Below are 27,995 nucleotides of genomic sequence, written 5' to 3' on the forward strand. Positions count from 1 at the left end.
GAGTCCAGCCTTGTCGCCCCCAACCCCCTTGCCTTTCTGTTTCAGCAAATCCCAGTCCCTGACTAACAGCCTCAGCACGTCTGACGCCTCCCAGCGTGGGACCCCAAGTGAAGACGAGGCCAAGGCCGAGACCATCCGCAACCTGAGGAAGTCTTTCGCCAGCCTGTTCTCTGACTAACCCTGTCCAGGCCGGGAGGGGGGTGCCCCGTTACACTCCCCCCTCTCCTGCCCCATCCTCCATCTCAGCCTTGGTTCCTGACGGGAACAGAATGGAGGGCCTGAGAATATACTTTCCAAATGCCTTTGGTCCAGGAACTGAGTGTCTACATGTGTTCCCACTTTCCTTTGCCATGACGTTCCAGCATTGCCCGACTGAGGGGTGGGCCTTTGAGAGCCTCCAGGTTCCTCAAAACGGGCCTTAAAGACAGGCATCTCGTCAACCTTCCTACCCAGATGCTTGCTTCCCTGCCTCAGATAACCACGTGAGATGTCTGTGTGTGGCTAGTTTTGACATTTCTTGTTAGTGTTTTGCTTGCCTTTGGGAAGGGCCCCCTCTGAGCCTTGCCCCACCTCCATCAAATGCAGACGCTGAAGTCAGACCTCAGCAACGTAGGAGGCAATAAACTTTTGACAGTGTTTTGCAAACAAAAGGACAAAAGCGCAGCCAGGGGAACCTACCACCTACCCTTGCAAGTCCCATCCAAGCTCAAGAGATGGCCCTGCAGACCAGACAGGCGAAGCCCCATCACACCCACCACCAGTGGACCTTGAGGACCATGGAAAGAATTCAGAGGCTGCGTGGCCCGTGGGGCCTTTCAGAACACAACAGAAACAGAGGGGAGGCTTTACAATGTCGCTCGTGCCCAGAGTGCTATCCTAAATTGGACAGCCAAGAGCAGACCATGGGTTCTTTTAGGAATCATCACTAGTTCCCAGAGGGGGAATATGCCCTCCACTTCCCAAGGAAGGAGTTAGGTTAGGGCCTCTCTACCCATTCCGTGTTACACCACCATTTGGTCTGTGAACTCCTACCAGGAATGTTGTTTTCTCCTCAAGGACATACAAGGAGCCAGAGACAACGAGCAGATGGATGACACAGGATCAGAAAGTGCAGTGACAGTAACTTCTAGCTCGGCGTTTTGCAGGCAGTGTACAGCAAGGCACTGGAAGGTTAGTTATAAAAGGGTTCACCGGTCAAACGTGTTTAGGAAACACTGTTTTTTGTTTGTTTCTTTTCTGAGATTGATAGTACGTATCAAAGGCTCTTGGAATTCCTGCAGTAAAGAAATTAGCTTTAACTTTGTTTAACCCACACTTATTTGACTAAACCAGTTAACTGCAGAGCTGGAAAATGTAACCCTGACTCCCTTCCCAATGCTTTCTCCTACATCAGGCTCCTGTCATGATTAGATGGGGTGCAGGGGTGTCCCAAATCTCCAAGCACCTGGTGCTAGAAACATTGTAGGTGCCAGACCAGCCTCCTGGCTCCAAAGAGCCGAGGAGAATCCAACATAGCCATGCTATCCCCTCACAGCCCACTTTGCAACTTGAGGCACGTCTTCCCCTCACCGTTCATAGGGAAGGGGGAGAGGGAAGTAAAAATGAAAGCGTCCTTGGCCTGGCGCTGCATTCTGAATAAAAGAGTGCAGAAAACTATCGGGCAGGACGTAACACCACAAAGCCACGTGTTTTAGAAGATTGAGAACACAGGAAGTACGTGAGGCGACCGTCACTCTTCTACACTGGAAATTAAGATTGGAAGAAAAAATCAAACTATCTCACCCAATTCTCAGTAATAAAACACAGCCCAAAATACACAACAAAGTGGTGATAGGCTAGACAAAGTTTCTCAAAGCATGAGACATGGCCAATGTGCATAGCTAGCTTCATTTCAGACCAAAGGATTCAGAATTTCTGGTCATAAGGCCCAGAACCTGTATCTTTGTCAATCTCCCTAAGTATTTTGAATGCACGTTGAAGTTAGACCAGCAGCCCTGCCCTGAGCTGTGTGGAGAAGGTGAGAAACAGTACCGGTGTGGAAGCGTCACAGCCAGGGCCCACTCCTTGGGTGAGCACAGCTAGTGGCTCCATAAACCGTGATTACATGGCTTAACTTTTCCCACTTTCCCATATTCTGTCCCTTGTCCCTGAAAACATCCCAACATTCAAACCATATTTCCCAGATATTCCAGTAGAATATCAAACTCATTTCTCAGGCCAGGCATCCTTGTTTTTATAACCATGCACAGAAGATTCCATGACATGAGACAAGTTTATAACCAACACATGGCAATAAATTTTCCCATCAGTCTGTGTATGAGTACAGAGACCAAGAATGGTCCTTTGGAGACCGTTGATCCCCAAAATGGACTGTTTTCTCACATAGGCTAGCACATGTTCCCTCCAAGCATTTAACCTTTAATAATTGTGATATTTTTTAATGGGAAAGAACAAAATGAAAGGGGGAAGGGAGTCACTCTGTAGAGAGTCTGAAAGGTTGTGTTTGTTATTTTTTGCTCTGTTTCACAACCTTGGCCCAAAGAAAGACTAGCATTTTCCGTCCAAGGTGACTTGGTGAGGCTGAAACATGACAAAGATCCATTTGGTTGTGCTGACATGTAGCACAATGAAGAGAGAATTTCCAATGCAGCCTCAGTAGACACCTCCACCAGCCGGAGAAAATATCTTCTTCCAGATCGTCCTCCTAACAGCATGATAAAAGGGTACTGTCATCTAATTGTCAAATCAGCTTTCGAGGGATACTGGAATCTGCGTATCCTTTCTCTTGCATTAATCCTCTGGGTCCTCTTCATCATTACCACACTGGCCCCCCCGTTCAGTCCCTGCTGATGGAGCAGTTAGTTCTACCATTCCAGAATTTCAGGGGTTATAGGCCTTCATTCCCATGGTAACAAATACAGTAGCAAATCCCATGAGCCTGAACTTCAACTACCTTCTGGAAGTTCTCATCTGAATTTGCAGTGGAAGGAGCTCGAGGGGAAAGCAAGCCAGTGCCGGCATCTCGTGAACGAGCTACGTGGGCACAGCGCAGCGCACGCCTTGTTCGGCACGCGGTGTGTAGGATGTGTGTTAGGTTGGCCCTCCTAGAAAACTATGAAATTAACAAAATGTAAACAAAATGTTAAGAGAAAAGAAAAAGGCTGTTTTTCTACCAGTATCAATGTGAGGAAATCACTTGCCCAGGAAGAGAATCAAACCAACAGAGAGATTGGTAAGAAGCTGAAGAGAATCTGTGGCCGCTTTTTAACCTACGGGAGAAAGCAGAGCAGAAGGCTGAGACCTCCCCCGTGGTGAGCGTGGCCCACACAGGTGAGTTGACTGCGGGGCCACTGAGGCTGGGAGCTGAAGGGACCAGGTGCCACTGTCAGCATCAGTCAGGAGGTGCAGCGAGCAGACCAGGACAATACGAAGGCTTGTCCAGCAAAGACCCTGGGGTCCCATCCAGACCACACAGCAGGCCACAGCAGAGCCCAGCTCGAGCCATCCTGCAGGCACACAGTGTTCTTTCAGAGCCCTGCCCCTCCCAGTGCCTCATTCAACTTCATAGAACAAGTTGGTGGCTCATTTGGTTTTGTGTGTTTAGAATCTGTGAAAGGATGCAAGTTAGAGTCCCAGTGTAAGCGAGTTAAGTCAGCCTCGCAGATACAAGCAGTAACTTAATTATGCTGGAGGAATAGCTCAGAGCCTAAGAGCACTTGCACATGCATCGCATGGTTTTCTTTACCCAAGAGAACAAGCAGGCTGGTTGCTGACTATCCCCCCTGAGTGTCAAAAGCTGTCCTCGACTCCAGAGCAGCCGTGGATTAAATTCCATTTCAGTCTAATATTTACACTCTAATAGAAGGGGGCACTTTGGGTTTGGTTGGAGACAAATTGCAAGGTTGGGTGACAAACAAGTCAAACCAGTCCATTAACCAAACACAATGCATAAAGGGCACAGAGGCTCCCTTGTGTTTCCACAGACAAAATATGCAGCCCCAAGAGGTGAGACTTCTAGACTGTGTTCATGACCCTCAACTGGCAGGCCAAGAGGAAAAGATGAAAAGTTTTTTGAAATTTCAGTGTATTATTTCTTTAAGGTAAAACCAATGTAAAACTAAACATTCTTCTTACAATTGTGTGTGTGTGTGTGTGTGTGTGAGAGAGAGAGAGAGAGAGAGAGAGAGAGAGAGAGAATTCTTTAAAATCCTAAATACGTTTCATTATGTCTATTCTGCTTGGTCCTCCTGCTTTAATTCCAATTTCCAAACTCCATATTTTAAGTATCTGCTCTGTGGTCTTTTGTTGAGTTTAGAGCAGAAGCCAGTTGACATCTCCTTGCCTCTCAATTAGCATTTTACCTGTTTTGCTATGGGATAGCAGAAACTTAAGTGCTATAACCTATTGGGGAATCCCAAGAGAGCCATTAAGTTAGTTAAGATGAACCCTTATGTCACATGACCTAACTAGTACTTCCCGTATCTGATCTCCTACAGTCAACTGGAGGCTATCCGAAGGAGGATTAACCACACTCACAGCACAGTGGAGAGCTGGGACCTGCCTGGCCCCTCCCTGAGGCTCAGCTACTGCCCAGGGTAGGAGCAAGACAAGCCTTGGCTCAGGGCCCCAGGTATAGGGAGCAGAGGGAGAGTGGAGGAATTACAGAGATATTAAGCTAAACAGTGATCTCAGGAATTGGAGAGAGGCAAGCAAGAGTGAGAGAGGACAGACTTCAACTGTTTGTACATAGGGAATCACAAAATCTTACATTGTTAAGAGAGGATACCTCCCATGATTTGATTTCCAGCTATGCCAAACCAGAGCTCTCATTTATAAATGGCCGGGGTTGGGGGTGGGGGGGAGAAAATCACTAAGGCTACAAGCCAGTGATGTGGAGTGCATCTTACACAGCATTCTACACCAGCAGTCCCCAACCATTTTAGTGCCAGGGACCGGTTTCATGGAAGACAATTTTTCCACGGACCAGGGGAGAGGGGGGATGGTTTCAGGATGATTCAAGCCATTACATTTATTGTGCACTTTATTATTATTACATTGTAATGTATAATGAAATAGTTACACAGCTCACCATAATGCAGAATCAGTGGGAGCCCTGAGCTTGTTTTCACTTGCCACTCACTGATAGGGTTTTGATGTGAGCTGTAAGCAATTGATTTATTATGGTCTCTGTGCAGTCAAACCTCTCTGCTAATGATAATCTGTATTTGCAGCCACTCCCCAGCGCTAGCATCTCCACCTCAGCTCCACCTCAGATCATCAGGCATTAGATTCTCATAAGGAGTGGGCAACCTAGGTCCCTCACATGCGCTGTTCACGGTAGGGTCCATGCTCCTATGAAAATCGAATGCCGCCGCTGGTCTGACAAGGTGGAGCTCAGGCGGTAATGTGAGCGACGGGGAGCGGCTGTAAATAGATGAAGCTTCGCTCGCTCACCTGCCGCTCACCTCCTGCTGTGCAGCCCGGTTCCTAACAGGCCACAGACTGGTACCGGTCCATGGCCCAGGGGTTGGGGACCCCTGCTCCACACTATCTTCTATCACAATACATCAAAGTGGTGTCAGAAAGTCACGCAGTGAACAGGCTATGACCAAACAATGACTTCATTCTCATCATACACCAGCAACACATAAAACTCAAGTCTCGGTCTAATGAAAAGAATGTAGATTTTACAAGCTTCTGACTATAAAGCTAGTCAAGAAGAAAAGCTTCGATGGTGGTTTAAAGAATTCAGAATAAACTATTGGGAGGACCACAAATTTAGGTGTGTGACACACCACTGGTATCCTAAACTGAGAGATCTGTCACGTAGGATAGTAAGTCCGAGGTGAGGTCGGAAAGTAGCACCTGTATCTGCAGGACACCACCACCACTCACGAACCTCTCAAGGACCACTCGAAAATGAATGCATTTTGAAAACTACTGTTTTATAGTATATGGTGCTTCTGGTCATCACTATGTCCTTCCATCTCCACTACACACACACACCCCACATACAGCGCAACCTAACATTATAAGGCCACAGAAAGGTGTACTAGAGAACCAGGATGTTTTTACCCATCGAAGTTTCAGGGTGACTCTTTCAACCCAGACCCAATTAAAGCCATATGGCCTCTGGTGGACACTTTTTTAAAGGCTGTCCTATAGCTCAGATATTACAAAATACCACAGGAAAAAAGAATGTCAACAGCCCTAATCCTTTACCTATACATTAAGCTACTAAAGGTGACATGGCCTCTGGAAAATCGTATTAATTGACTGAATTTTCTACACTGTGAAGGAAAAAAGACAATACATATGTATAGCAAAGAAAAAAAATTCATGTGTACGAATTCATGTGTAGAACTCTAAACATTCTTGTAGCACATAGCATTCCAAGCCATTTCCTTATATGCAAAACAGATTTTTTTAAAAGCAGGAAGACATTGGCAATATTCCTATTTTCTGCAGATACTAACAGTGTTTTATTCCTGTGTTGTGATTCAGATTTTAATCTGTCACTATAGCATGTTTCCAGTAGTTGTTTATGTGCTAAGACATTTGTGTTTGGCCTTTTTCTTGTTGTAGGAAAAATAAAACTTGAAATCTGTGTATTTTAAGTCTTAAAAGCAAAATGTTCTTCAAATAACGAGGATTTCTTTGCAGAACAAGTACCTGAGCAGCACTCAAAGCAGTGTAACTTTGTTGTTAAAATATGTCATCTACTTAGATTACAAATTAGGCTCCAAGCACTCAAAACACAAGGAAAAAGAAGCTATAACTCCACTCCAGAAGAAGCCAGAAACGAGTCCCTAACAACCCAATGGTGGCCAAACAGTGCTGCTTCAGAGCCCAGATTGTTTCAGCACAGAGCCTGAGGAGCAGCTGCTGAGAGAGGGAGGAGGTGGACTGAGCTAGGTGTCCAAAGCACTCACTCCATGTCCAGTTCAACCAAACTAGCTCTGCTTGTATTCATTCCACAAACCAGGCTTCTGTGAACGATTTCAGGTGAAGAAAAGAGTGCCACTACAAAAATAATAATCATCTCCTGCAACAATCTGATGACACCGAGTAAGTCCTCTGATCATTCTGAAATGTCCCAAGTCATGCTGTAAAGCTGTTCTGAATATTTATTACATATCTTTCGTTAATAAAAGTCAAGACTGCCGTGTGATTCACACTTTTTTTATTATTATTATTCTGGTGTAGAACATTATCAATGTCTAACCTTCATTCTAGAGGGTAATTCAGAGAGGGGATGTCAGGAACCAACTATTCCCAAGGCCAACCCTGTCATGCAGTAACCTTTGGGCTATACCACCCCTGGAGCTTTAAATATATCTACCAAAAGGCTTCTGTGAGTGCATTTCTCACCACCACAATCAGAAAACACTAGAGATAGCACCCCAACAAGATGATGTCTGTAGTTTAAAAAAACAAAACAAGCTCCAGCATGAGATTATAAATCAGTCACATGAATGGTAGCCGGCTGTCAGTTGGCCAACCCCTGCTAGGTCTTAAGGGAAATCTGTCATTGGGGCCACCTCGCCCTGGCAAGATGGGGTTAGGTCCTGGAAGAGGGCCGATTGGGTCAAAACGTGGTCTGAGTGGAGGGAACTGTCCAGGTGTCTCCCCAGGCCCAGGGATGAGTGAATTGATTGGATCCCCAACATAAGGAAGGGTTAGTCTTTCATCATATTCACCACCAATAATTCCTGGAGGAAGGAGAGAACTGGGAGGAAAAGGCCTGGGGTGCAAGGGGTTGGGGTAGAATGGAATGGGGTGGGGTGACGACGGCAGGAACATCACATGCCGCCCTCTCTGAGCTTCTTTTCTTTGTTTGTGCCTCTTCTTGTACAGCTATAGAAAAACAAGGACAAGATATGGTAAGTGAGTTGGATATTTCCCCAAAGTTCATTTGCTTTCATTGTACTATATACCTTTTCTTTTCCCATACTATCAAGGCAGGCAAAAAAAAAAAAAAGTGCACAGAAGAGAACTTTTACCAGTTTCTATCTGCATGAATAAGGTAGTAGATATGAACACAATGCCAAATGAACTCTATTCTTTAACCACACTGCAACTGAGCAATTGTGCCAATTTAGAGTAAAAATACATCCAAAGGAGGGATAACTGAGTGACATGTATTCTCAAGACTGCAATCTAGAGCTCTCAAGCTGATATGCAATTTTAAGTCAGCCTTTTTTGAAAGTGGAAAATTTAAATATTTGTTGAAAATGTCATGCCACACAATATAAAAAGTTAAGGTACTGGGCAGGGAAGGGGGTGGGGGGCCAGCACTTATGTTCAATTTCTCACCTAACTTATGTCCCTAATGGACCTCAATTTAAATAACAAAAAAGATGCTATTTTAGAGGATGGAACATATTCCTAAAGAACAGTACTATGTATTTTGTACATATTTGAGGACTTTCATTGAATTTTATTCTCTAGTCCTTCATCCCAAGTTTCTGTGTCCTATCAATGTCTTTTTACAGTGGTATCTGCAAATAAAACAATATAACTTATTCTCTTCATAATTTACTATTCTAGCTAGCTGAACAGCTCAAGATTACTCCAGCACAAAAACAACTCAATTTTTTTAACAACAGAAGAAGGAAGAATATATTAAGGTGAAAACAGTCATTGTGTTAAAGATTCTTTTTCCTGTGTAATTACAAGACACTAAGGACTGAGTCTAAGGTAGAAGTTGAAAACATTTTCATTTACTAAAAATTAGCAATAAATTTAATTTAAACATTGCATTATATCATAAAAAAGTGGAAAATATGCCCTTAATGTATTAATTCACGAGTTATTTCTGTGCTATGAACATTAGCCTTGGTATTTAAAAATACCTACTTCTTTCCAATCTGTGTCTCGACCTCTGACAGTACCATCTACAAAGAAAAAACAAAAAACAGAGATTTAAAAACGTTTCATTCATCCAACACTAAACGTGTCTTACTTCAATTTTCTATCCTGAAATAGTCTACTTGATCTAATGGACTGTTTGTATTGCAGAGAACACAGAAATGAATGGGGAGAGTTTTCAGGACATAGGCAAAGGTATATGAAGCTTAGAATCTCTTTACAATAAGGCTATGTTATGATTATTTCTTACTCTTAAAAAAAAAAAAAAGCCCACAACTTAAAACTTCTGGCAAGCTGAGTAATTAAGACCTCAGTAACAAAGAACCCTTTTCTTGTTAACATGTTATCATGGAAATCACCTCGAAAATCCCGCAGATATAAACACCTCCACAGAAGTTGGTCATTCGAAGCAATACAGAGGTCACGACAAACTGCAGACAAAGACAGGACAGAACGAACATCCAAAAGTCGGAAGATCCGCAGTTTCAGCTCCAATGGGAGGACTACCAACCCAAACACATCTGGTAGGTTCAGTGCTAAAAGGAAAAAGAGGATAGGTATCACTGAGTAAAGAACATCCGGTTTCCCCATATATTCAACCGAAGTTGCCAACTTTCTAAAGAGATGATAAATTAGATGGTATCCTCAATTATCCAAGCTTAAGTTATCTGTAACAAACTTTTGTCCCCAGGTTAACTCTATAACTACTACTAAATCCAAGCCCCTTATTCTCTTTATGTTTTAGTAGAGAAACAAATTACTTTTTAATACAGATCAAATAAATAACTATGACAATTTCTAAATACTAGCCAATGGCCTCCTTTGTTTCAAGTGATATTCAGTACAACAAAAAATTCTCTATTCAACTATAGAAAATGGATAATTAATTGGCTTGTGCAGTTGGTTTCCAATGCTGCTACTTATTAGCTGTGTGCCTTTGGACAAGTTATTTAAACTCTAACTCAATTTTCTCATCTGTAAAATGGGTTAGTAATACTACCTACCTCACTGAGTTGAGAATTAAATGTGTAAATACATACAGAGTGCTCACAACAATGTTTGGCACGTAATTAGCACTCGAGTGTTAGATTACTATTATTCGATATCTAGCTGAAAAAGAAGGGAGGTAGACAAATTCAAAAGCAAAACCAAGAAAGGAAAAGAATAATATATTCCGAAGTCAAATGAAAATTATTTTTTCATTATTAGCTCCTTTGAATATATGGGATACCATTCTCAACTAGCAAAGATAATCAAAGTCCAGTAAGGGGTTTTAAAATTCACATTATTCTTTTCCCTCACCACCAGCCAAAGAAGAAAACTATGATTATAATAGCCTTGGCACCATGCAACTTGAGACCTAAAATATCATTTTCCTACATACAAATAGCAGATAAAAGCCACATAACTATCTGTATAAACCTGAAATTATTTACCAGCCAAAAGAATGTGGTAGATTATGATTCTACCCTATCATTTTCTACCCTATAGTTATACTTCCCCGTCCCACAGTCCAGGTTTGGCCATTTTCACTTGTTTTGTCCAGTGAAATGTGAGTGCAAGTGGCATATCATTTGTGAACAAAAGCTTTAAAAACCAACACATGGTTAGGCCACTGGTCCTCTCTTGCCTGTGCCACAAGAAGAGCAAGCCCCGGATGAGGACTACTCACCACTCCTCGGCCAAAGCCAAGCCCCACGGAGCACATATGCAAGTGAGACATAAATGTTCACTTAAGGTTTTAAAATACTTTTTACTACAACACAAAGAGAAAGCTGATTAGCACAAGGATTTTGAGTGAATTATAAACCTCACTGAATTAGCTTCACCATCTATAAAATGAGAGTAAAATCTACTTCAAAGCTGTTAGCATTAAATAAGAATGCATGTGAAATATCCAAAGTACCTAGCACAGAGTCCCAATAAATAGTTTAAAAAAAAAAAAGTAGACCAAATTTACAGGCTATACGTTATTTATATATGTATTTATTGAACACTTACTATAGGCCTGACCGTGTGCTAGGCCATGAGAATACAAAAGTGAAAAAGACATATTTCCTGCTTTCAAGGTATTCATAACCTTAGGTGGAGAGAAATCATGTCAAAAATTAGTATGATACACTGGATAAAGGGCTATAATAAAGATACATATAAAATGCAGTGGAGATACAAAGAGGATGTGAAGAGCAATTAAGGAATTAACATTTGAGCTTAGTCTTAAAAGAGGAGAATTTCCACTAGGACGAGAAAAGAGGGAAGAAAAGAGGGAAGGTTTATGTCACCCTTAAACATATGTGAACTTACTATTCTTTCCAGCCATTCAACCTGTGATGATTTATCATTTCTCACCTTGTCGGGTAAAAGCCAGAAGAGGATACACCAGCTGGTCCTTGAAGAGGCGAGAGAGCTTCTGAAGATCTTTGTATATCTTGGCTACATTTTCCCCTAGAATATTTTTTAAATGAAAAATCAAAACACACAATCAAATGGAAAAACTTGAAATGGTGTTCTCTACTTCCGCCAAACCAAATCAAAGTGGTAAGTTAGTTTTCACAATTCCTACATAAACAGAAATGAACCAAAGTCTCTGGTCGAAGAGGAAGTAATACAATGTGTAACTCTGAAAGCTGAATCATCTTTAAACACATTTTTCCTTACTATAAAAGTAATTAGGAACTTACAAATAAAAGAATAACAGTACCTAGGTACTATAAGCCATAGTAAAAATTGATTAAAATGACTTGTCAAATGGAGCAGCATATTCCTACCCAACATAAAAATTACATATTGAAAATATTCAATATAATCTGAAAACTTGTAATCTAACAGTATTAACTTTCCTCCTCCTTTTTCATTTCCTTTTTCCTTATTTAACAGAAATCAGATCATCTGAGCTATATTCCTGTAAAAATTGTTCTTAAAAAACCCGTCTCAGGAGTCAAATCTATTCCAATCCTAAATTCTACCATTTATTAGCTCTGTGACCCTGAAGTAATTTAACCTCCTCTAGACCTGTTTCCTGATCTAGAAAATGGGCATAACAACCTCTACTGCTGTAGAATGTAGAGTATTTCTACTCCCCACAGCAAGGTCCTCCATAGTATAGAGATGAATATAAAGTGTTATAGCCAAGGAATTTCAAGTTTTTCTGGTCTTAGCGGTGAGACCATCTTTACAGATTTATCCGTCTAGTTCATGCGTTCTCAACAAAAACAATATTGCCCCCAACCAGGCAAAAATCCCAGCTATTACATTGGTCTGTGACCCTCCAAAGGGCCACAGTATACAAATAAGTGTACAGTATATCTGTGAAATTAAAATTTCATGAGGGAGAATGATTTTGGGGGAAAAATGTGTACAAACTCTCCTTAGGGGATTGATAATGAAAAAATAGTTGAGAAACACTGGCCTAGTATGACATTAAATGTTCAGAGACCATTATAAATACGTATCTGATGTCTCCTTTTCTTATCAGCTTTAGTTTATATATGTTAGTCTCTCAGGGCCTGATCTCCCCTGGGAACTAACAAGAATAAGTCTCAAGACCTTCAAAGCAAAGATCTAGATCTAGGTAGCTTCCCTTAAAAGACACTGCTGTAAGTCCCGTCTCCCTGCTATACCACACCATTCCCCATGTGGATTTTAAAACCCGCCTAAATTTACTATGAGGATAAAATGAAAAATACATCTGTAAAGGCCCATGTCCAGCAAAAGACAAGTACTAAAAGATGTTAATTCCCCTTCCACCTCATCTCTTCTCCTTCAACTACTTACCTGCCTCTCACACTTTGGGTTTAACTGAAAGAAAAAAGAAAACTCGTCTTCTTTGCATCTATTAATTTTTATAGAACATAAGCAAAACCATGCCTAGAATGCAAACTTTTGGTAAAGTTCCAATCTGTATCAAATAGCAACCAAATTTATATACGTTTAAGCAAACTTTTTTTTTTTTTTTTTTTGCGGTACGCGGGCCTCTCACTGCTGTGGCCTCTCCTGTTGTGGAGCACAGGCTCCGGACGCGCAGGCTCAGTGGCCATGGCTCACGGGCCAGCCGCTCCGCGGCATGTGGGATCTTCCCAGACCGGGGAGTGAACCTGTGTCTCCTGCATCAGCAGGCAGACTCTCAACCACTGCGCCACCAGGGAAGCCCCTAAGCAAACATTTTGAGTGCAGTTTTTCCTTCCATAATCTTCGATAATGAAGTTGCATTGTATGGTTTCCACAAAACACAGATCCTCTCCATACTAGTTAAATACAATGCTAGAAAAATCCACAAACAGTAATTTAGAAATTATGAAGCATCAGGACTTCCCTGGTGGCGCAATGGTTAAGAATCCGCCTGCCAATGCAGGGGACCCGGGTTTGAGCCCTGGTCTGGGAAGATCCTACATGTCACAGAGCAACTAAGCCCATGTGCCACTACTACTGAGCCTGCGTGCCACAACTACTGAAGCCTGCGTGCCTAGGCCTGTGCTCTGCAACAAGAGAAGCCACCGCAATGAGAAGCCTGTGCACAATGAAGAGTAGCCCCCCGCTCACCACAACTAGAGAAAGCCCCTGTGCAGCAACAAAGACCCAATGCAGCCAAAAATAAAATAAATTTATTTAAAAAAAAAAAAGGAAAGACATTATGAAGCATCAATGGTGTGTGATGTATAAATATAATTCAGTATCCAAGACCCTAAGAGAAACAGGAAAGAAACCGAAACTCTGCAACATTGTCTTAAATTTGCTTTAATCTCATCCAGAAACTGTTAAGTCTTTTGAACATTACCTTTCTGTTTTTTTAAAGTGAACCTCTCAAAGCTTCACCCCAGAAGTTCAATCATGGTTATATTACCTGATTCCTCTTTGCAAATAAAAGATTCTGGCAGCAGCTGCAGTCTTTTCACACTTCTAATCTCATTGTTGATTTTTAGTGTAGCTGTAAATAAGCCAAAGAAAGATGATGAAAAAGGTCTGCCATTTCATCAACTGCCTCCACTTTTTAGTGTGGACTTGCGTTCCCTTTGCCCCCACATATAGGAAACACACGTTACACAGACAAACTGCCCTACGCTTATTTCCTTCCCTCACAGCAAAGTCCAAAGTGCAAACCTGCATCACATTAAGTAAAATCACTCTAAAACACTTTTAAAAACTACAATAAGCACCTTTATATGAAACCCACTACATCTTACCAACAGCAGCTTATTAATAATTGAAAGATATGCAACAAGGTTAATAGGAGACAGTTAAACACAATACAATCATTATTTCTAATGAGGTCACTAAAAACTCCATTTATTTTTTATTTAACCCTTGGCAGTGAGTCTTCTCTTATTTATTAAAAGAATCCTGCTAGTTTTCACAGTATCATCTCTCTCTAAACTCAGAGGATCAATATTCTCGACATCACCAGAGGGTTCATTTTTAATCCTACGTGCAAAGGCGCACTTCATCTCGTTCCACGAAAGAGCCAGTGATGTGCTCGTGCACATGTGCACTGAGCAGGATGTCTCGGGTGAAGCAAAGATTTAAGGACATACTGCTCCTTTTCAAAGAACCAGGCCTGGAATGGTTCTGGAATGACTGTCTGCCCCTTACATCCACAAGTAGATGATTTGCCAAGAATTATTAAAGGAACAAAGCATCAGAAACTAAGACATTTAGTAGCTATTCTCTATGTTAAGTATCTTAAGACTAGTAAATAAAGGTTAATATACACGTGTCGTTAAAGTGATTTATAAGAAATTGAGGCAAAAATTACAACCTCACATTTACTATTTGATAGCTGCAACCTTGCAAGTGATGACGTGATGTAGCAGTATGATTAGATACTGTTGGCCCTCTTTGTATAAGAATGCCCAGCCAGAAGTTACATTTGCTAACTGTGATGAACTGTTGAAGAGACACTGCTAGGTCCTAGTGCCATCAGTCACGTCCTACAAATGTGAAACACCACTAAAGCTGAAAACGTGAGACTTTTAAATAACACTTCAAAGAATCTAGTGATTAAAAAGAAATAGAAGAAATTACATAAAGGGGACCTAAAACCATCTTTTAGTTCAAAGATCACAGTGTAGGTTAGTGGCTTTCAAATAGACTTTAGCAGAAAAAGCTTTTCCCAACAAAACCTTACAAGGGACCTCACTAAATGGAACAGGCACACGTGTTGCTGCTCAAGGTTCAAGTAGCGACAGTGGCTCTACCAAGCCACCTCCCTGCTCCCATCTCAGCAGAAACTAGCAGCTGCAGAACATGGTGCAAACCAGAGCTAAGACATGTCAAGGCAACTGTCTCTGCTGTATAAAAGATGAGCCGTAATGAAAAATAAAAAATGCAGGCATTCCAATCTTATCATTCTCTCTTACTAAGCTAAAAGGGTGAAGCTCAAAAATCAAACCAGAGCAAAAACAAAAGAGTCTAGTCACTCAAATGGATCTCCAGGATGTGTGATTACGAGACTACTCCAGAGACCCCTGGTAGCTGGCATAGATCTCTGGATGGCATCTGAGCTAAAACGAAATACGAAAATAGAATGTATTGCTAGCCAGTGAAATTCTTAGTATGAAAGAGGAGAACTAGAAAAAGAAACTCTATTCAGAGGGACTTACTTGAGGGTGGGTAGGAGGGGGACAAAACACACACACTGAAGCCTCAGAGCCCTTGGGTACTTCTGTGCATTCAGAGATGCCAAACTAGATAAAAAATGACCCCAGCTCAACCTCTCCTTCACCGTCTCTCAGTTCAAGACCTTGGTTAGTAAAACAAAAATTAAAAAGCCATCCACAGGCATAAAGAAAAAGTATTCTTTAAGGAGTTCATATGTAATAGACTCATTTTACTCCTAGTATCACAACTCCCCCTGGAGCAAAAAAATTACACAGTTAAGACAGCAAAAGAGTATAGCTGCCTCTAGAGTGAAGGCTGCTAGCATAAACATCAGCCCTGTATTCTGTAACCTTTCAGACCCATGTCATCAGTGGGCTCGGGATTAAACAAAGTTGAGAAAGACTCCTAACTGCATCATGATAGCCCATCACCGAAGTGGCTATGAAATTTCTGGAGAGAAACATGTAAAGATTCACAAACTAACAAGCATGACCATGCCATCCAATTACCATTTATGACGATGAGGTTTCCCAAAGGCACACAGGTGAGAGCAGCAGAGCCACCCTCGCAGAGAGGATGCGTGTACTGCAGCTTATACACGCCCCCCGACCTCCAGTTCTCCGGCATGGACACAGCTTTGGCTTCAGTCCCCTGGGGAGTGAAATGAAAGGGAAACAAATCATGAAGAACCGTATTACTCTCAAAAAGATTAAAAACCCAAGAGGCCCCTAACTTGTCTACAAATAAGCATTCCATACAGTCCCTTTAATAAAATTTATCAAATCATTAATATTTCTATTAATATTTAAAACTTTGATAGAAAAAAAGTTACAACATATTATCTGCCATCAAAACTTCTGTTCAAATAGATAAAATAACATCAGAGAGAGAGACTGATTTCTCACTTCAAAGTCTCGCTTCTCTGCCTAGCAAAGCCGTATCATTATGCAAGATCCCAGTTCAAATACCACTTCCTTTGTGAAGCCTTTTTCAAAACAAATCCTTTTTGTCATTCCCACTCTCTCACCCTCTAACATTCTGTTCCTATTTCTATTGTTATATACTTCTATTATGTTATTAATTGTATTATAATATGTTATAATTTCCTTTTTGTTTCTCTCCCCCACTTAGAGACTCCTTGAGGATAAGGACTGTCCCAGTATCTTTATATTCTAATTCCTGGCATGACATGGTGCACGTGTTCGATGATCACTGAATTAGTCTATATACTTGTTACTCATAACGTGGCCCACAGACCAGCAGCATTGCTATCGTGTAGAGTATGCTCACATAATATCTCAGGCTCCGCCCTAGATTTATTAAATCAGAATCTGCATTTAATAAGATCCCCAGGTATTCTTAAGCACATTAAAATTTGAAAAACTTCTAAATGTTCTCCTCTGTGAATCTCTGGCATCCTATATATGTATGTGTTTCTCCTACAATTTAGCCAATACAGTATAACGGTCTGTATACTTGTCTCTCTCTCCTACTCTTGGACTGTAAGCAAGCTGAAAGCAGAGACAAGGCACTGCACCTGACACTGGCAGACATTTATCAAATGGATAAGGAAAGAATGGATGAAGGTAAGCAACTACAGCGTAAGAACAACATCCCTCTTCCTAACTGAATCTTACTAAGTTAGTGGCAATTCAAAGAACCACTAACAAAAAATAACCTGGTGAGCCATCTATCTAGTCATGCCCAATCCACACGCACTGACAACATTTTACCTACATATGATCACATATAAACTTTGGGGTTTTTTTAACCCAAAGTTGCCATCAATTCTATAATACTAACTAAAAGCTGACAAGGAAATAAAGGAGAAAAAAAGAAGGAAAAGAGGGAAAGGAACATTTACTGACTGCCTACTGTATGCTCATCGCTGTGTTCGACACTTTACATTAATACCCAAACACACTTAATAAAGAAATCTAGAACACCACCCCTTTTCTAATGGGAAACTTTTGCTCTCTGTAGTCTTACCTGAGGTATGTAACCCGACTCCAACATGAGAAGATGTATGGATACTATCAGGGCGTCGCTGGGGTTAGAACAGTCAGCTGACTGATACAGGGTCTCTAATGAATGTGGCACTTGCCCTTCCACCGATTCGCTGCAGAGCATTGGTTCTGAGGGAAAGAAACCTGTGCCCTCTTCCGCATCCACGACATCTGGAATTGACTCAGCTTCAAAATTGTGACTAGGCCCTGACTGAAAAGGATAACAAAAACAACGAATTCTTTAAACAGACTTTCATCTTTTCACAGTAAATTTTGTATTCAAAGTGAACTGAGATTAGCGCTCAGAGGTTCAGAAATGGTACACATTTTCAGCAAGCCCTCCTCAACAAATGACCCTGCAATCTGCTCCTCCATCCTGAATTCCTTATCTCCATTAATTCTGGCTGATATGCCAAACACCTGGAAATCATCCTAGACTTCCCCCTCGACCTTATTAAGCGCCACCCCCAATATGATTAGCTGTCAAAGGTCCACTGACTCTATCTCCTAAATATCTCCAAAATCTGCCCCTTCCTACTCCAGTGGTACTTCAGACTCATTTATCTCCTAACCTCCAGCAACAGCCTCCCCAAGTATGCCTTCACTCCTCTTTCTTGTCTTCCAATACATTCCACCCACTGCTGCCAGAGTTCTTTGACAATTGAGAACCCAATTATGTCCCATGTCCCAGCTTAAACTTGCCAGTACTTCCCCTATGCAGACAGCAGCACTGCCCTAAATTGTGCCTTGGAATGTGACCCTAAGTGTTCTTAGGAAAAAAGAGGTCCACAATCAAATAAGTATGGAAATGCTACATGACATAGCCACCGAACCTCACCCTCCATATTCACAAAATACACTTTGGCATTGTAAAGCTCTGAGAAGTCCAATAATAACAGAAAGTGTGCATAACATTTAACCAAGAAATACTATCCTCCTTCCTTAACACTCAGTATCCCCATAACACTTACTTATAATCTCACAGGTTTTTCATAGAGGCCATGCTGAGAAATACAGGCTTACAAAATGAAGTCCAAACTCCTAAACTCCTTAGCATTCAGGGCCCTTCATCACCTGATCCCCGACTCTGTATCAAGTTCACATGCCACAGTCCCTTCCCCCCCATTCTGGTATTCCCCACCTCTTCAGGTTATGGACTACCTCTCTGCCTTGCAAAGGCCTTGATTATTGCACTTTATCACACGTATTGCAACTTTCTGATTACATGTCTATATCCTGCCATGACCACAAGCTTAGAAAGGAAAAGACTACATGTCACCCATTTTTGTAACACCCGTACAATACCTGGCACACAGTAGGTACTCAGTAAATGCTTGTTGAACAAATGCTGAAGGATAATATCTTACAATTCTTACAATTTCATGTTTTTGATTTGTTTTCTAATTTACACCACACAAAAATTCTGTAAAATAGGTAAGACAGATGACATCCCCTTTTTATACGTACTGTAATTTTGATTCAGATTAAATAACATAATCAAGGTTACCAGCTAATAAAAATTTGAAATAAACAAAGATCTCCAGACTCACAGTTCAGGGCTTTTAGACACAATACACTGCTTCAGTAAGACTGAGTTACCTATATTAATTTTGCTCAGAAAGACTATTTCCTAGATATGTGCTCAACTCTTAATGCAAAGCACATGTTTCTTTTAAGTTCGTATTTCCATTAGGAAAGGAACAGAGGAAATTAAAATTATATAATATGAGTGAAACGGTGGAAGAATGTAAGGGAACAAGAGGTTGTTTCTTTCAAAATCCCTGAGGACCTGAGCCCTGATGGCTTATGGAAAAGATCCAAATTCATTTGTTAAAACCTAGAGGTTGATGACAATCCATATTACCTAAAAACGACGCTCCATCATATTTCTGAGAAAGGAGAAACTACTTATTAAAGCCACTTAATACCTAACTAAATTATGAATTACAGGCATACCTGGAGATATCGCAGGTTGGGTTCCAGACCACTGCAATAAAGTGAATATATCACAATAAAGCAGGTCACACAACTTTTTTGGTTTCTCAATGCATATAAAAGTTATGTTTACACTATACCGTAGTTATTAAGTATGCAATAGCATTATGTCTAAACAATGTACATACCTTAATTTAAAAATACTTTTTTGCTAAAAAATGCTAACCATCACGTGAGCCCTCAGGGAGTCGTAACCTTTTTGCAATAGTAACATCAAAGATCACTGATCACAGATCATAACAAATATAATAACAAAAAATGTTGAACTATTATGAGAATTACCAAAATGTGACACAGAGACAGAAGTGAGCAAACGCTATTGGAAAAATGGCACCAATAGACTTGCTCAACGCTGGGTTGCCACAAACCTTCAGTTTGTAAAAAATACAGTATCTGCAAAGCACATTAAAACTAAGTGCAATAAAATGAGGTATGCCTGTATATATGCTCTTTGCTTCTTATACCTAACTTTTGGCCATTTACTGCTTACTGACAGTTGTATGGGAGAGAATATATGTGGGAAAAATATTTTAAAAGGTTACCCCAGACTGATAATGACATGGGAGGAAGATATCAGAATCCCCTGGTGAGCTTATCAAACTCTACTCTCACTCCATGAGAACCACTGACGTTCTCTGAGCCATCCTGATATGATATAAGTACTTATCATATTCTTCATGCATGTGGAGATGAGAAAAAAATGTTTAGCACCACCTCTCTAAACAGATCATTTGTCATATGTCATTCACAAATGAGTGGAACAAGTATGGAACAGGACCCTAACATTAGGGTCTGATACTTTTTAGCTGATTGGTAAATTATAAAAATCATCTATGTCCCCACTAAGATTTTACAGTCACCCTATACAAGTCGTAGAATACAAAACAGCACGCTTTTAGAATTGAAATTACTAACATGAGGCAATACTAATGTCTCAAAATTTTCCAAAAGGAAACTAGTAACCATCATATGAAAAGTAAAGGGAATGGATCCTTCTACCAGAATCTCTGAATGAGTCTATCATCAAAAAAGATTCAGAAATGTAATTTAAATATCTGACTAAATATTCTTACTCATTCTCTAGATTACTTCTATGAGACAGAAGCTCAGAGATACATAATAATTTCTGAAAAGAAAATTCATAAAAATACTTTGAGCTTTATAAAAGCTTTTTTAACTTAACTCTCTCTGGATACTATTACTAAAAATCTAGACATAGATGATTTTTATAATTTACCAATCAGCTAAAAAGTATTTTTTAATATCTGTCTATACTTGATGACATATAGGCACAATGAATACTTATAAATATTTAAAGACTGCAAAAAAAAATTAAGTTGACATGATGAATGTACACACACACAAAACAATTAAGATGGCATATGTACTGGTATTAAAATATTAAGTAATAAAGTGATCATTTGTGCCATACAAGAAATTAAAAGGCAGAATAGTAAATAATGAGGTGTTTACAAGGCAATAAAGATGATCAATACAAAGGAACTGAAGAAAACTACTGGGCTGCCGTTGGCAGGGCCTTGGAAGGTGGGTAGAGATGCGGACAGGAGAGAGAGGACAGGGAGGGGGTTACACGCCGGGCGAGCAGCAACAGCAGAGAGCGAAGCAGTCGCTAGGCTGTGTGTGTGTGTGTGTGTGTGTGTGTGTGTGTGTGTGTGCGCGCGCGCGCGCGCGCATGCAGGTGTGAGCATGTGCAGGTGCGCATGTGCGCAGGTGCTTGCTGCGAGAGGGACCATGAGGAGGAGGAGGAGGGGTCCAGTCTGACTGCAGATGGCAGTTGACAGGAGGGAGGAACAGAAACTAGCCCCCAAAGGTTGTTGGGCAACTGCTCAGAAAGCCTTAAAAACTAGGTACAGGAGGACAGACAACACTTTCCTCGTCTGCGACATGAGAGGGTTGAACTAGAGATATCTGGACTTTTTCAGTTCAAAAATTATGAGCCCAGGTGTACCTATGACACAGAGTTACCTAAGAGCAGGGGAACAACATAATCAAAAATGTGCAGGAAGGGGCTTCCCTGGTGGCGCAGTGGTTAAGAAACCTCCTGCCAATGCAGGGGACACACCTTCGAGCCCTGGTCTGGGAAGATCCCACATGCCATGGAGCAACTAAGCCCATGCGCTGCAACTACTGAGCCTGCGTTCTAGAGCCCGCGAGCCACAACTACTGAAGCCCACGTGCCTAGAGCCCGTGCTCCACAACAAGAGAAGCCACCACAGTGAGAAGCACGTGCACCGCAACGAAGAGTAGCCCCTGCTCGCGGCAACTAGAGAAAGCCCGCACGCAGCAACGGAGACCCAATGCAGCCAAAAATAAATCAATAAAATAAATTTATTTTAAAAAAATGTGGAAGGAGAAGATGAACCCAGAAAGCAGACTGAAGAACACACACTGGAAGCCTGGAATGGAAAGGAAAAACAGGCAGGGCTTGTTAAGGGGCTGGATATAAGGAGTCAAAAATCATTCCACAGTTTTAAGCTCAGGAAAACAGTACTGCCACTGACAGAGGAGGAGCTGGTTTGGGAAGAAAACATCAGTGCACATATTTTCAAATTTACATCAGCATCTAGATTCTGAGGTGACAATTTTTTTAATTTTAAAAACTTAAAATACACACACACAGGAATATTACTCGGCCATAAAAAAAGAATTAAATTCTGCCATTTGCAACAACATAGATGGACCTAGAAGGTAGGATGCTTAGTGAAATAAGTCAGAGAGAGAAACACAAATACTCTATGTTATCACTTATAGGTAGAATCTAAAAAATAAAACAAATGAATGCATACAACAAAACAGAAACAGACTCACAGATATAGGCAACAAACTAGTGGTTATCAGTGGGGAAGGGGCAAGATAGGGATATGGAATTAACAGATATGAACTACTGTGTATAAAATAAATAAGCAACAAGGATGTATTGTAGAGCACAGGGAAGTATAGCCATTATTTTGTAATAACTTTAAATGGAGTACAATCTATTAAAAAATTGAATCACTACATTGTACACCTGAAACTAATATAATATTGTAAACCAACTATACTTCAATAAAAATAAAGTATTTAAAATAAAAATAAATTTTCTATAAGATTATAATCTGCAGTCTACTGATGATAATTATCCTGACTGGTACAGAATTCAATTGAGCTATTCAGTATGATTTATCAACTACTCTATTTCTTGTCTTGATTTTAATACCCACCATACTTCCATCATTCCAGACATCAGATTGGGCTGCCTGTCCTTGGAATGAATCACGCAGTTGTTCATCCTGTATGCTGGACTGACTGGAGCTGGCGGCCAAAGAGGGTTGGTCATTATTCTGGAGTGAGGAATGCTCTGAATCTGTGGATGAAGGTAAGTTAGGTGCTGCAATGGCATCTTCAAGAATCAAACATATCAAGTCCCCAGAAACAATCCCATATGAAGCCAAGGTCTCTTCATCGCCAGTGAGGGCATCCTCGTTGTTCAATGTAATTGCAAACCGGGTATCAGAACTGCCAAGAAAGACGGATAAGGATAGTAAGGCTACCTATTACCATTACCCACAATAATACATTTGAAACATATATAAGGTACATGGTATGACCCCCAGCAGAACTAATGAAAACAAAACGAAGATAAGAGCAAAGCCAAAGCTTGGAAAAAGTATCAAAATTATTTATTCTTATCACCAAATGCTTAGGTTATAGATTCTAGCCTCGGGGATAGGATCAGTAATTCTCTATCATTAATCCATGTTTTCATCAATTCTAAGATACACACTTTTTTATACTTTGTCATCTTTGAAACAGGATGCTTCTTACAATCGATGACATATCACAGCTTAATGGACAGCATTTTTTCACTTAGTGTGACATAAGAATGTGCATCTCAGGATTGACAGCAACTGAGATTCAATGAAATATAGCCTCTTTAAAACATAAATCATATTACATCATTCCTCTGCTGAGAATTCTCCAATGGCTTCTATTTGACCTTGGAATAGAATCCTTAACATGCCCTCCAAAGCCCAGCATCTGACCCACTTCTCCTACCTCACCCATCCTCTTACTAGCTGTTCTCCATTCGACTCATTCCTTAAAACAGATCAACCTCACTGCAGCCTTTGGGCCTCTGCTTCTGCTCTTCCAGTTCTTCAAATGACTTGAGTCTTTCTCATCATCCAGGTCTCAACCCAAATGTCACCTCTTCAGAGATGCCTTCCACCTGCCTCCATCACTCTATTTCATTCATCTGTTTTATTTTTATTACAACATTGCTATTTGAAAATATCATATTTATTTGCTTATCCGCTCTCTTCCCCACCCCTACGACTAGGATGTAAGTTTCATGAGATGGGTACCTTGTCTGTCTAGTTCAAAACTGTATCTCCAGCACTTGGCAAATACAAGTATTTGTGGAATGGATGCAACCAATAAACATTAGATGGTGAGATCAAGATGAGGCTGAAATCAGGGCTAATTAACAATATCCTTCCAGGACAGTTAGGTTATGATTCCAAAATACTAGACCCATGTCCTAAACAAATATTCATAACCACAAAAAGTCAGATGAGTGCATGTAGATGACTGAGTATAAATTCATCCCTCCTACTGATAAGTTCAACCTTCTTACTGAGCACCAGTTATAATGTCTTTTATGTGAAACACAACACAAATCCAAAAACCCAGTGCTAAACAAGCTAAGAGCTCAAATTAGTCTGAAGCAAGGAACTCCCATCCTTTCTGCATGGCAGATTATCTGACCTTGAGAGAACCATCATCATTTCATTACATAGTGGTGAGGAATAATTAACAAACCACTGCAGAACATTTTATAAGACATTTACACTCAGCAATGTTAACTTCATTAACTTTTTGAGAGGTTAACAAAGGATGAAGTCCTTTGAAAATCATGTTCTGGTTATTTGTTCTTAAAATGCTACATTTTCAAAAGTGCTCCCCATAATTCATTTATGTTTTTTCTTGCACATATAAATACATTTTTTCTTACCAATTAAAGTGTCTTTGGTAGAGAAATTACTGAAGCTTTAAGAACTACTCCTGCTTATTAGAAAATAAGTAGCTATGACTCTGTTTTCAAATATGTTGATAAATGTTGAAAATCTGCCAACTACCCAGAAAAACAACATCCCATTTTTAGCAGAAAAAAGGAAAAACACCTCAAATGAACTATGTTTTTATGGATCATTTGTCACAGCACAAAGTTGTTTTTTTTAATGGTATCTAGCACAATGTTTGTTCAAATATCGATTTGTAAAAAAGGTAAAGAATTGTCTGCTTAATAAAATGTCGGTCTCCCCTTTAGAAAAAGGGAAGAGCTATTTCTAGAGTAACATATGGTTTTCCAGGAGAGTCGTTATTGATTCTGTTTTCTGAAACTGTGAAAAAAAAATAATATTTTCATCAGGAACTGCCACCCTAGAAACTCCAGGCCTTTGAGAATTATTTTATGACAATCCCAGATCCACTTGCTCAGCAAGGACACTTTAAAAGTAATAATATCATATGGACACATTTTTAAACTGCCCATTTATTATAAAATGAACATACTTTCAGAAGAATGAATTTACTTTCACAAGCTGAAGTTTAACATTCCTTCCAATTAACCAGCCTCGACTGTAAAAACAAACCTGAAAGCAAAACTAACTTGGGCTCTTGGGTAAACAAGCATCATATTGCGTTTCACATCCTTTCCAGAGTGTCCCACCTAATTAAAAAATAATAAAATATATATACATATATATGAAAATAAAAAGAGAAGTTAATTTTGACAATTTGTGGTGGGGTAGTGATGCCAGCATACAAAACACTTAGGTTTAACAACAAGAAAAAAACAACAGGATGTCAATTAATATAATGCCTAAAAGGAGTTATGTCAATGCCTCATTTTCTGTATTTATGTTTTTAATTTGGAGAAAAAAAGGCTTACTTTGAATGCAGTATTGTCTTAACCTGAAAAATGAAAGGATGAGGCGTTCATAATACGGCCTCATTTTACTGAATTCCCTAAAAATAAAATGTAAGTTTATAAAAGTCTTATGAAAGGAACCATTTAATTAACAGAAAGGTTTTCTTTTGAAGAATTCATCTAAAAAGCCCCAAAGAACATCTTTTTTATTTTTTCTCAGCACACTCAAATTCCAATTCGGTAGCTCAGTATTTGAAGAGGACCACCTTTACGTTTGTCCCTCTACTCCCAGATTACTGTCCCCAGGATACCCTTTTGGAAACAAAGCAGCCTCATCTGCAGCCCCATAAATAACAGAATTTGATCCATTACTTCTCAATGTCACTGCCCCCAAACTGCAAGCTCTCCAGGGTCATCATAAGGCCAACGTTTTCCATAGTTTTTATCCAAAAAAAAAAAAAAAGCAACATCTTGCCCAGGAAAATATTATTATTTGAAACAGACCGACACACTGCACTTTGTAAAACTGCAGCTGGGAAGTCAAAGTGCCCACAGCGGCGCCTGGCACGTAAACACTTAACGGAGTCTTAAGGTGACTGCAGCCTGAAAGCAGCGGTACCAGGTTACAGGTGGCCTCGGATGGAGGGCAGGTTTCTAACTCCTTCTAGTACTCTCCAAACTTTTTCACTGAAATACTCCGACAGCTGGAGATGGTGAACTTAAACCCCTGAGAGCCTCGAAAGGTTTAACCCAAGCCAAACCCATAATTTCCAACCTTACATTTCAAAGGACGTGAGAATTTTGCATCCTAGCCTATCCCTAGGTTCGTTTACTGCAAACACGGAAGCGAAGGCTCACCCTGGAGGGGATCGGAGCCCCCGAGACGCCGGGCCATGACCTCTGGGAGCCGGGACCCCGCACGCTGCAGCCCCGGCGCCCGCTAGCCGCCCGGCCTGCGCGTCACAGTGCAGGACCGCTGGCCCCGCGACGCCCAGCTCGCCGCCCGGCCTCACGTGACAGCTCGGGGCGTGCCCGCGCCACCCGGCGCTCCTCCCCGACCCGCCGCGCGCGCCCCCGCCTCTCGCGTACCTGTACCCCCAGGTGGGCAGCAGGGCCTGCCTCAGGTGCGCGCGCAGCTGCCCCAGCGTTGGCTCCGCTTGGGGAATCTCCAGCGGCCAGGTCCGCTTCTGCAGCCGGACCCGCAGCTTCATGGCGGCCACAGGAGGGCCCAGGGGCCGGGACCCCGAGGCGGCGACGGTGACGACGGCGCGGCCGGTTAGCTCCCGTCTCAAGCGGCGGCAGCCCCGGAGCGGCGACTGCCGGAGCTATGCGGATGCTGAGATGTAACGGCGTGAAGGCCCCGCCAGGCCGGTCTCTGGAACATGAGTGCCCCACCCCCTCTCTTGAGTGCACCCCCTCTCTTGAGTGCGCCCCCTGGAGCCCACCCCGCGAGCAAGCTGCTGGTGGCCTGCGTGGAGCCAGGCCGCTCGGGAACTCGCGATCGATGACTCGGCGCGCGACAGCGCCCCCTGGGAGCCCTAGGAGCACACTGCGCAGGCGCCCAGACTGCTGCAAGGCGCGGATATCGGGGCTCTTCTGCTTTGTCGCTGTGTCACCTCTTTCCAGTTGTGCCAGGAGAACGTTAACGCTGAAAGGGATGCTGCAGACAAAACTACTCGGCACTCCGCAAGGCCCAGGTGTACCTGGTTCTTACCCCATTTCCTCCGTGGTGCCCGGCTCCAGCACCATACGTTCTGAGAAACCTTAGGTTGAGCCCAGGCTCTGGTAGTTTCTCCCCTTACAGCAAAATTAAAACAACTTGTAGTCAGTGATCTGTGTCGAAGAGTATGTTAGTAATCTGTCGCTGCATAACAATCACCCCAAAGCTTAACAGCTTAAGACAACAAACATTTATTGTCTCACAGATTCTACAGTGCAGGAGTTTGGGCTGGGCTTGGCTGGTTGTGTCGTGGTCTCTCATGAGATTACAGTCAAGGTGTGGGTCAGGGCTGGAGTATCTCAATCACATGACTGTTGGTGGAGGCCTCGGCTTTTCACTGCATGGACCTCCCATCGGGCCACTTGGGTGTCCCAGTGACATCCTCACTTCCCACAAAGCCGGCGATCCCAGAGAGACCAAGGCAGAAGCCACAATGTCTTGAATGATCTCATCTCGGTAGTCACACACCATCACTTCGCTCACATTCTGTTGATCACAATCCAAGCCTTCAGTGTGGGAGAATCTACACAAAGGGCTGAGTACCAAGAGAGAGGGATCATTGGGGGCCATCTGGGAGTCTGGCTACCACAGAGGGCCTGGCAATAATGGTGAGGATGATGACTTAGGTGAGGAACAAAGTATCATCAAGTTTCATCCTTGTATGATAACCATTTTCCAAATCATAAAAGAGTTGAATAAAGTTTCTCCCAATAGGTGGCAGTGCTTTTCCACACTGACCTTCGTTCATTAAGTAAGTGTGTATGGATCACCCGCTTTGTGCTAGCTATTGTCCTAGGTGCTGAGAAGACACGTGCCTACCCGTGCAGAGCTTACAGGTAAGTGAATCACCTCTTGTGTTAGAGCGTAAAAAAGTATC

The 27,995-nt window shown here is 41.5% G+C and overlaps 3 protein-coding genes across 4 annotated transcripts in view; 2 read left to right on the forward strand and 1 right to left on the reverse strand.

Moving 5' to 3' along the window:
- The window catches only part of SYN3 (synapsin III), a 459,136-nt gene extending 451,967 nt beyond the window's left edge, over positions 1-7,169 (forward strand). For both annotated transcript variants that reach the window (XM_060305487.1, XM_060305486.1), the window contains exon 14: positions 46-7,169. In XM_060305487.1, the coding sequence (XP_060161470.1) occupies positions 46-178 (133 nt within the window). In that variant the 3' untranslated portion in view covers positions 179-7,169. The remainder of the gene's footprint in view (positions 1-45) is intronic.
- FBXO7 (F-box protein 7) lies at positions 7,169-26,872 on the reverse strand. Its single transcript, XM_030856144.3, has 9 exons — positions 26,488-26,872; positions 22,688-22,982; positions 17,455-17,682; positions 15,975-16,116; positions 13,712-13,795; positions 11,221-11,316; positions 9,231-9,407; positions 8,860-8,897; positions 7,169-7,857 (listed from the first exon to the last, which is right to left on the reverse strand). The coding sequence occupies exons 1-9, from the start codon at positions 26,607-26,609 to the stop codon at positions 7,468-7,470; spliced, it is 1,572 nt and encodes a 523-aa protein (XP_030712004.1). The 5' UTR covers positions 26,610-26,872; the 3' UTR covers positions 7,169-7,467.
- The window catches only part of BPIFC (BPI fold containing family C), a 55,164-nt gene continuing 53,633 nt past the window's right edge, over positions 26,465-27,995 (forward strand). Inside the window, exon 1 of the mRNA XM_030856142.2 lies at positions 26,465-27,954. The gene's annotated coding sequence lies outside the window, so the exon portion shown is untranslated. The remainder of the gene's footprint in view (positions 27,955-27,995) is intronic.

This window comes from Globicephala melas, chromosome 10 (assembly GCF_963455315.2).
Source record: "Globicephala melas chromosome 10, mGloMel1.2, whole genome shotgun sequence".
Classification (NCBI taxonomy): domain Eukaryota; kingdom Metazoa; phylum Chordata; class Mammalia; order Artiodactyla; family Delphinidae; genus Globicephala; species Globicephala melas.

Excerpts from the sequence above, each read along its gene's own strand:
- FBXO7 (XM_030856144.3), bottom strand. The coding sequence starts at position 26,609 with ATGAAGCTGCGGGTCCGGCTGCAGAAGCGGACCTGGCCGCTGGAGATT. Across the intron at positions 13,796-15,974 it reads AAACCTCATCGTCATAAATG|CTACACTAAAAATCAACAAT; the intron begins GTAATTGGATGG and ends GCTTATTTACAG. Across the intron at positions 7,858-8,859 it reads GAGACACAGATTGGAAAGAA|CTGTACAAGAAGAGGCACAA; the intron begins GTAGGTATTTTT and ends GTTTTTCTATAG.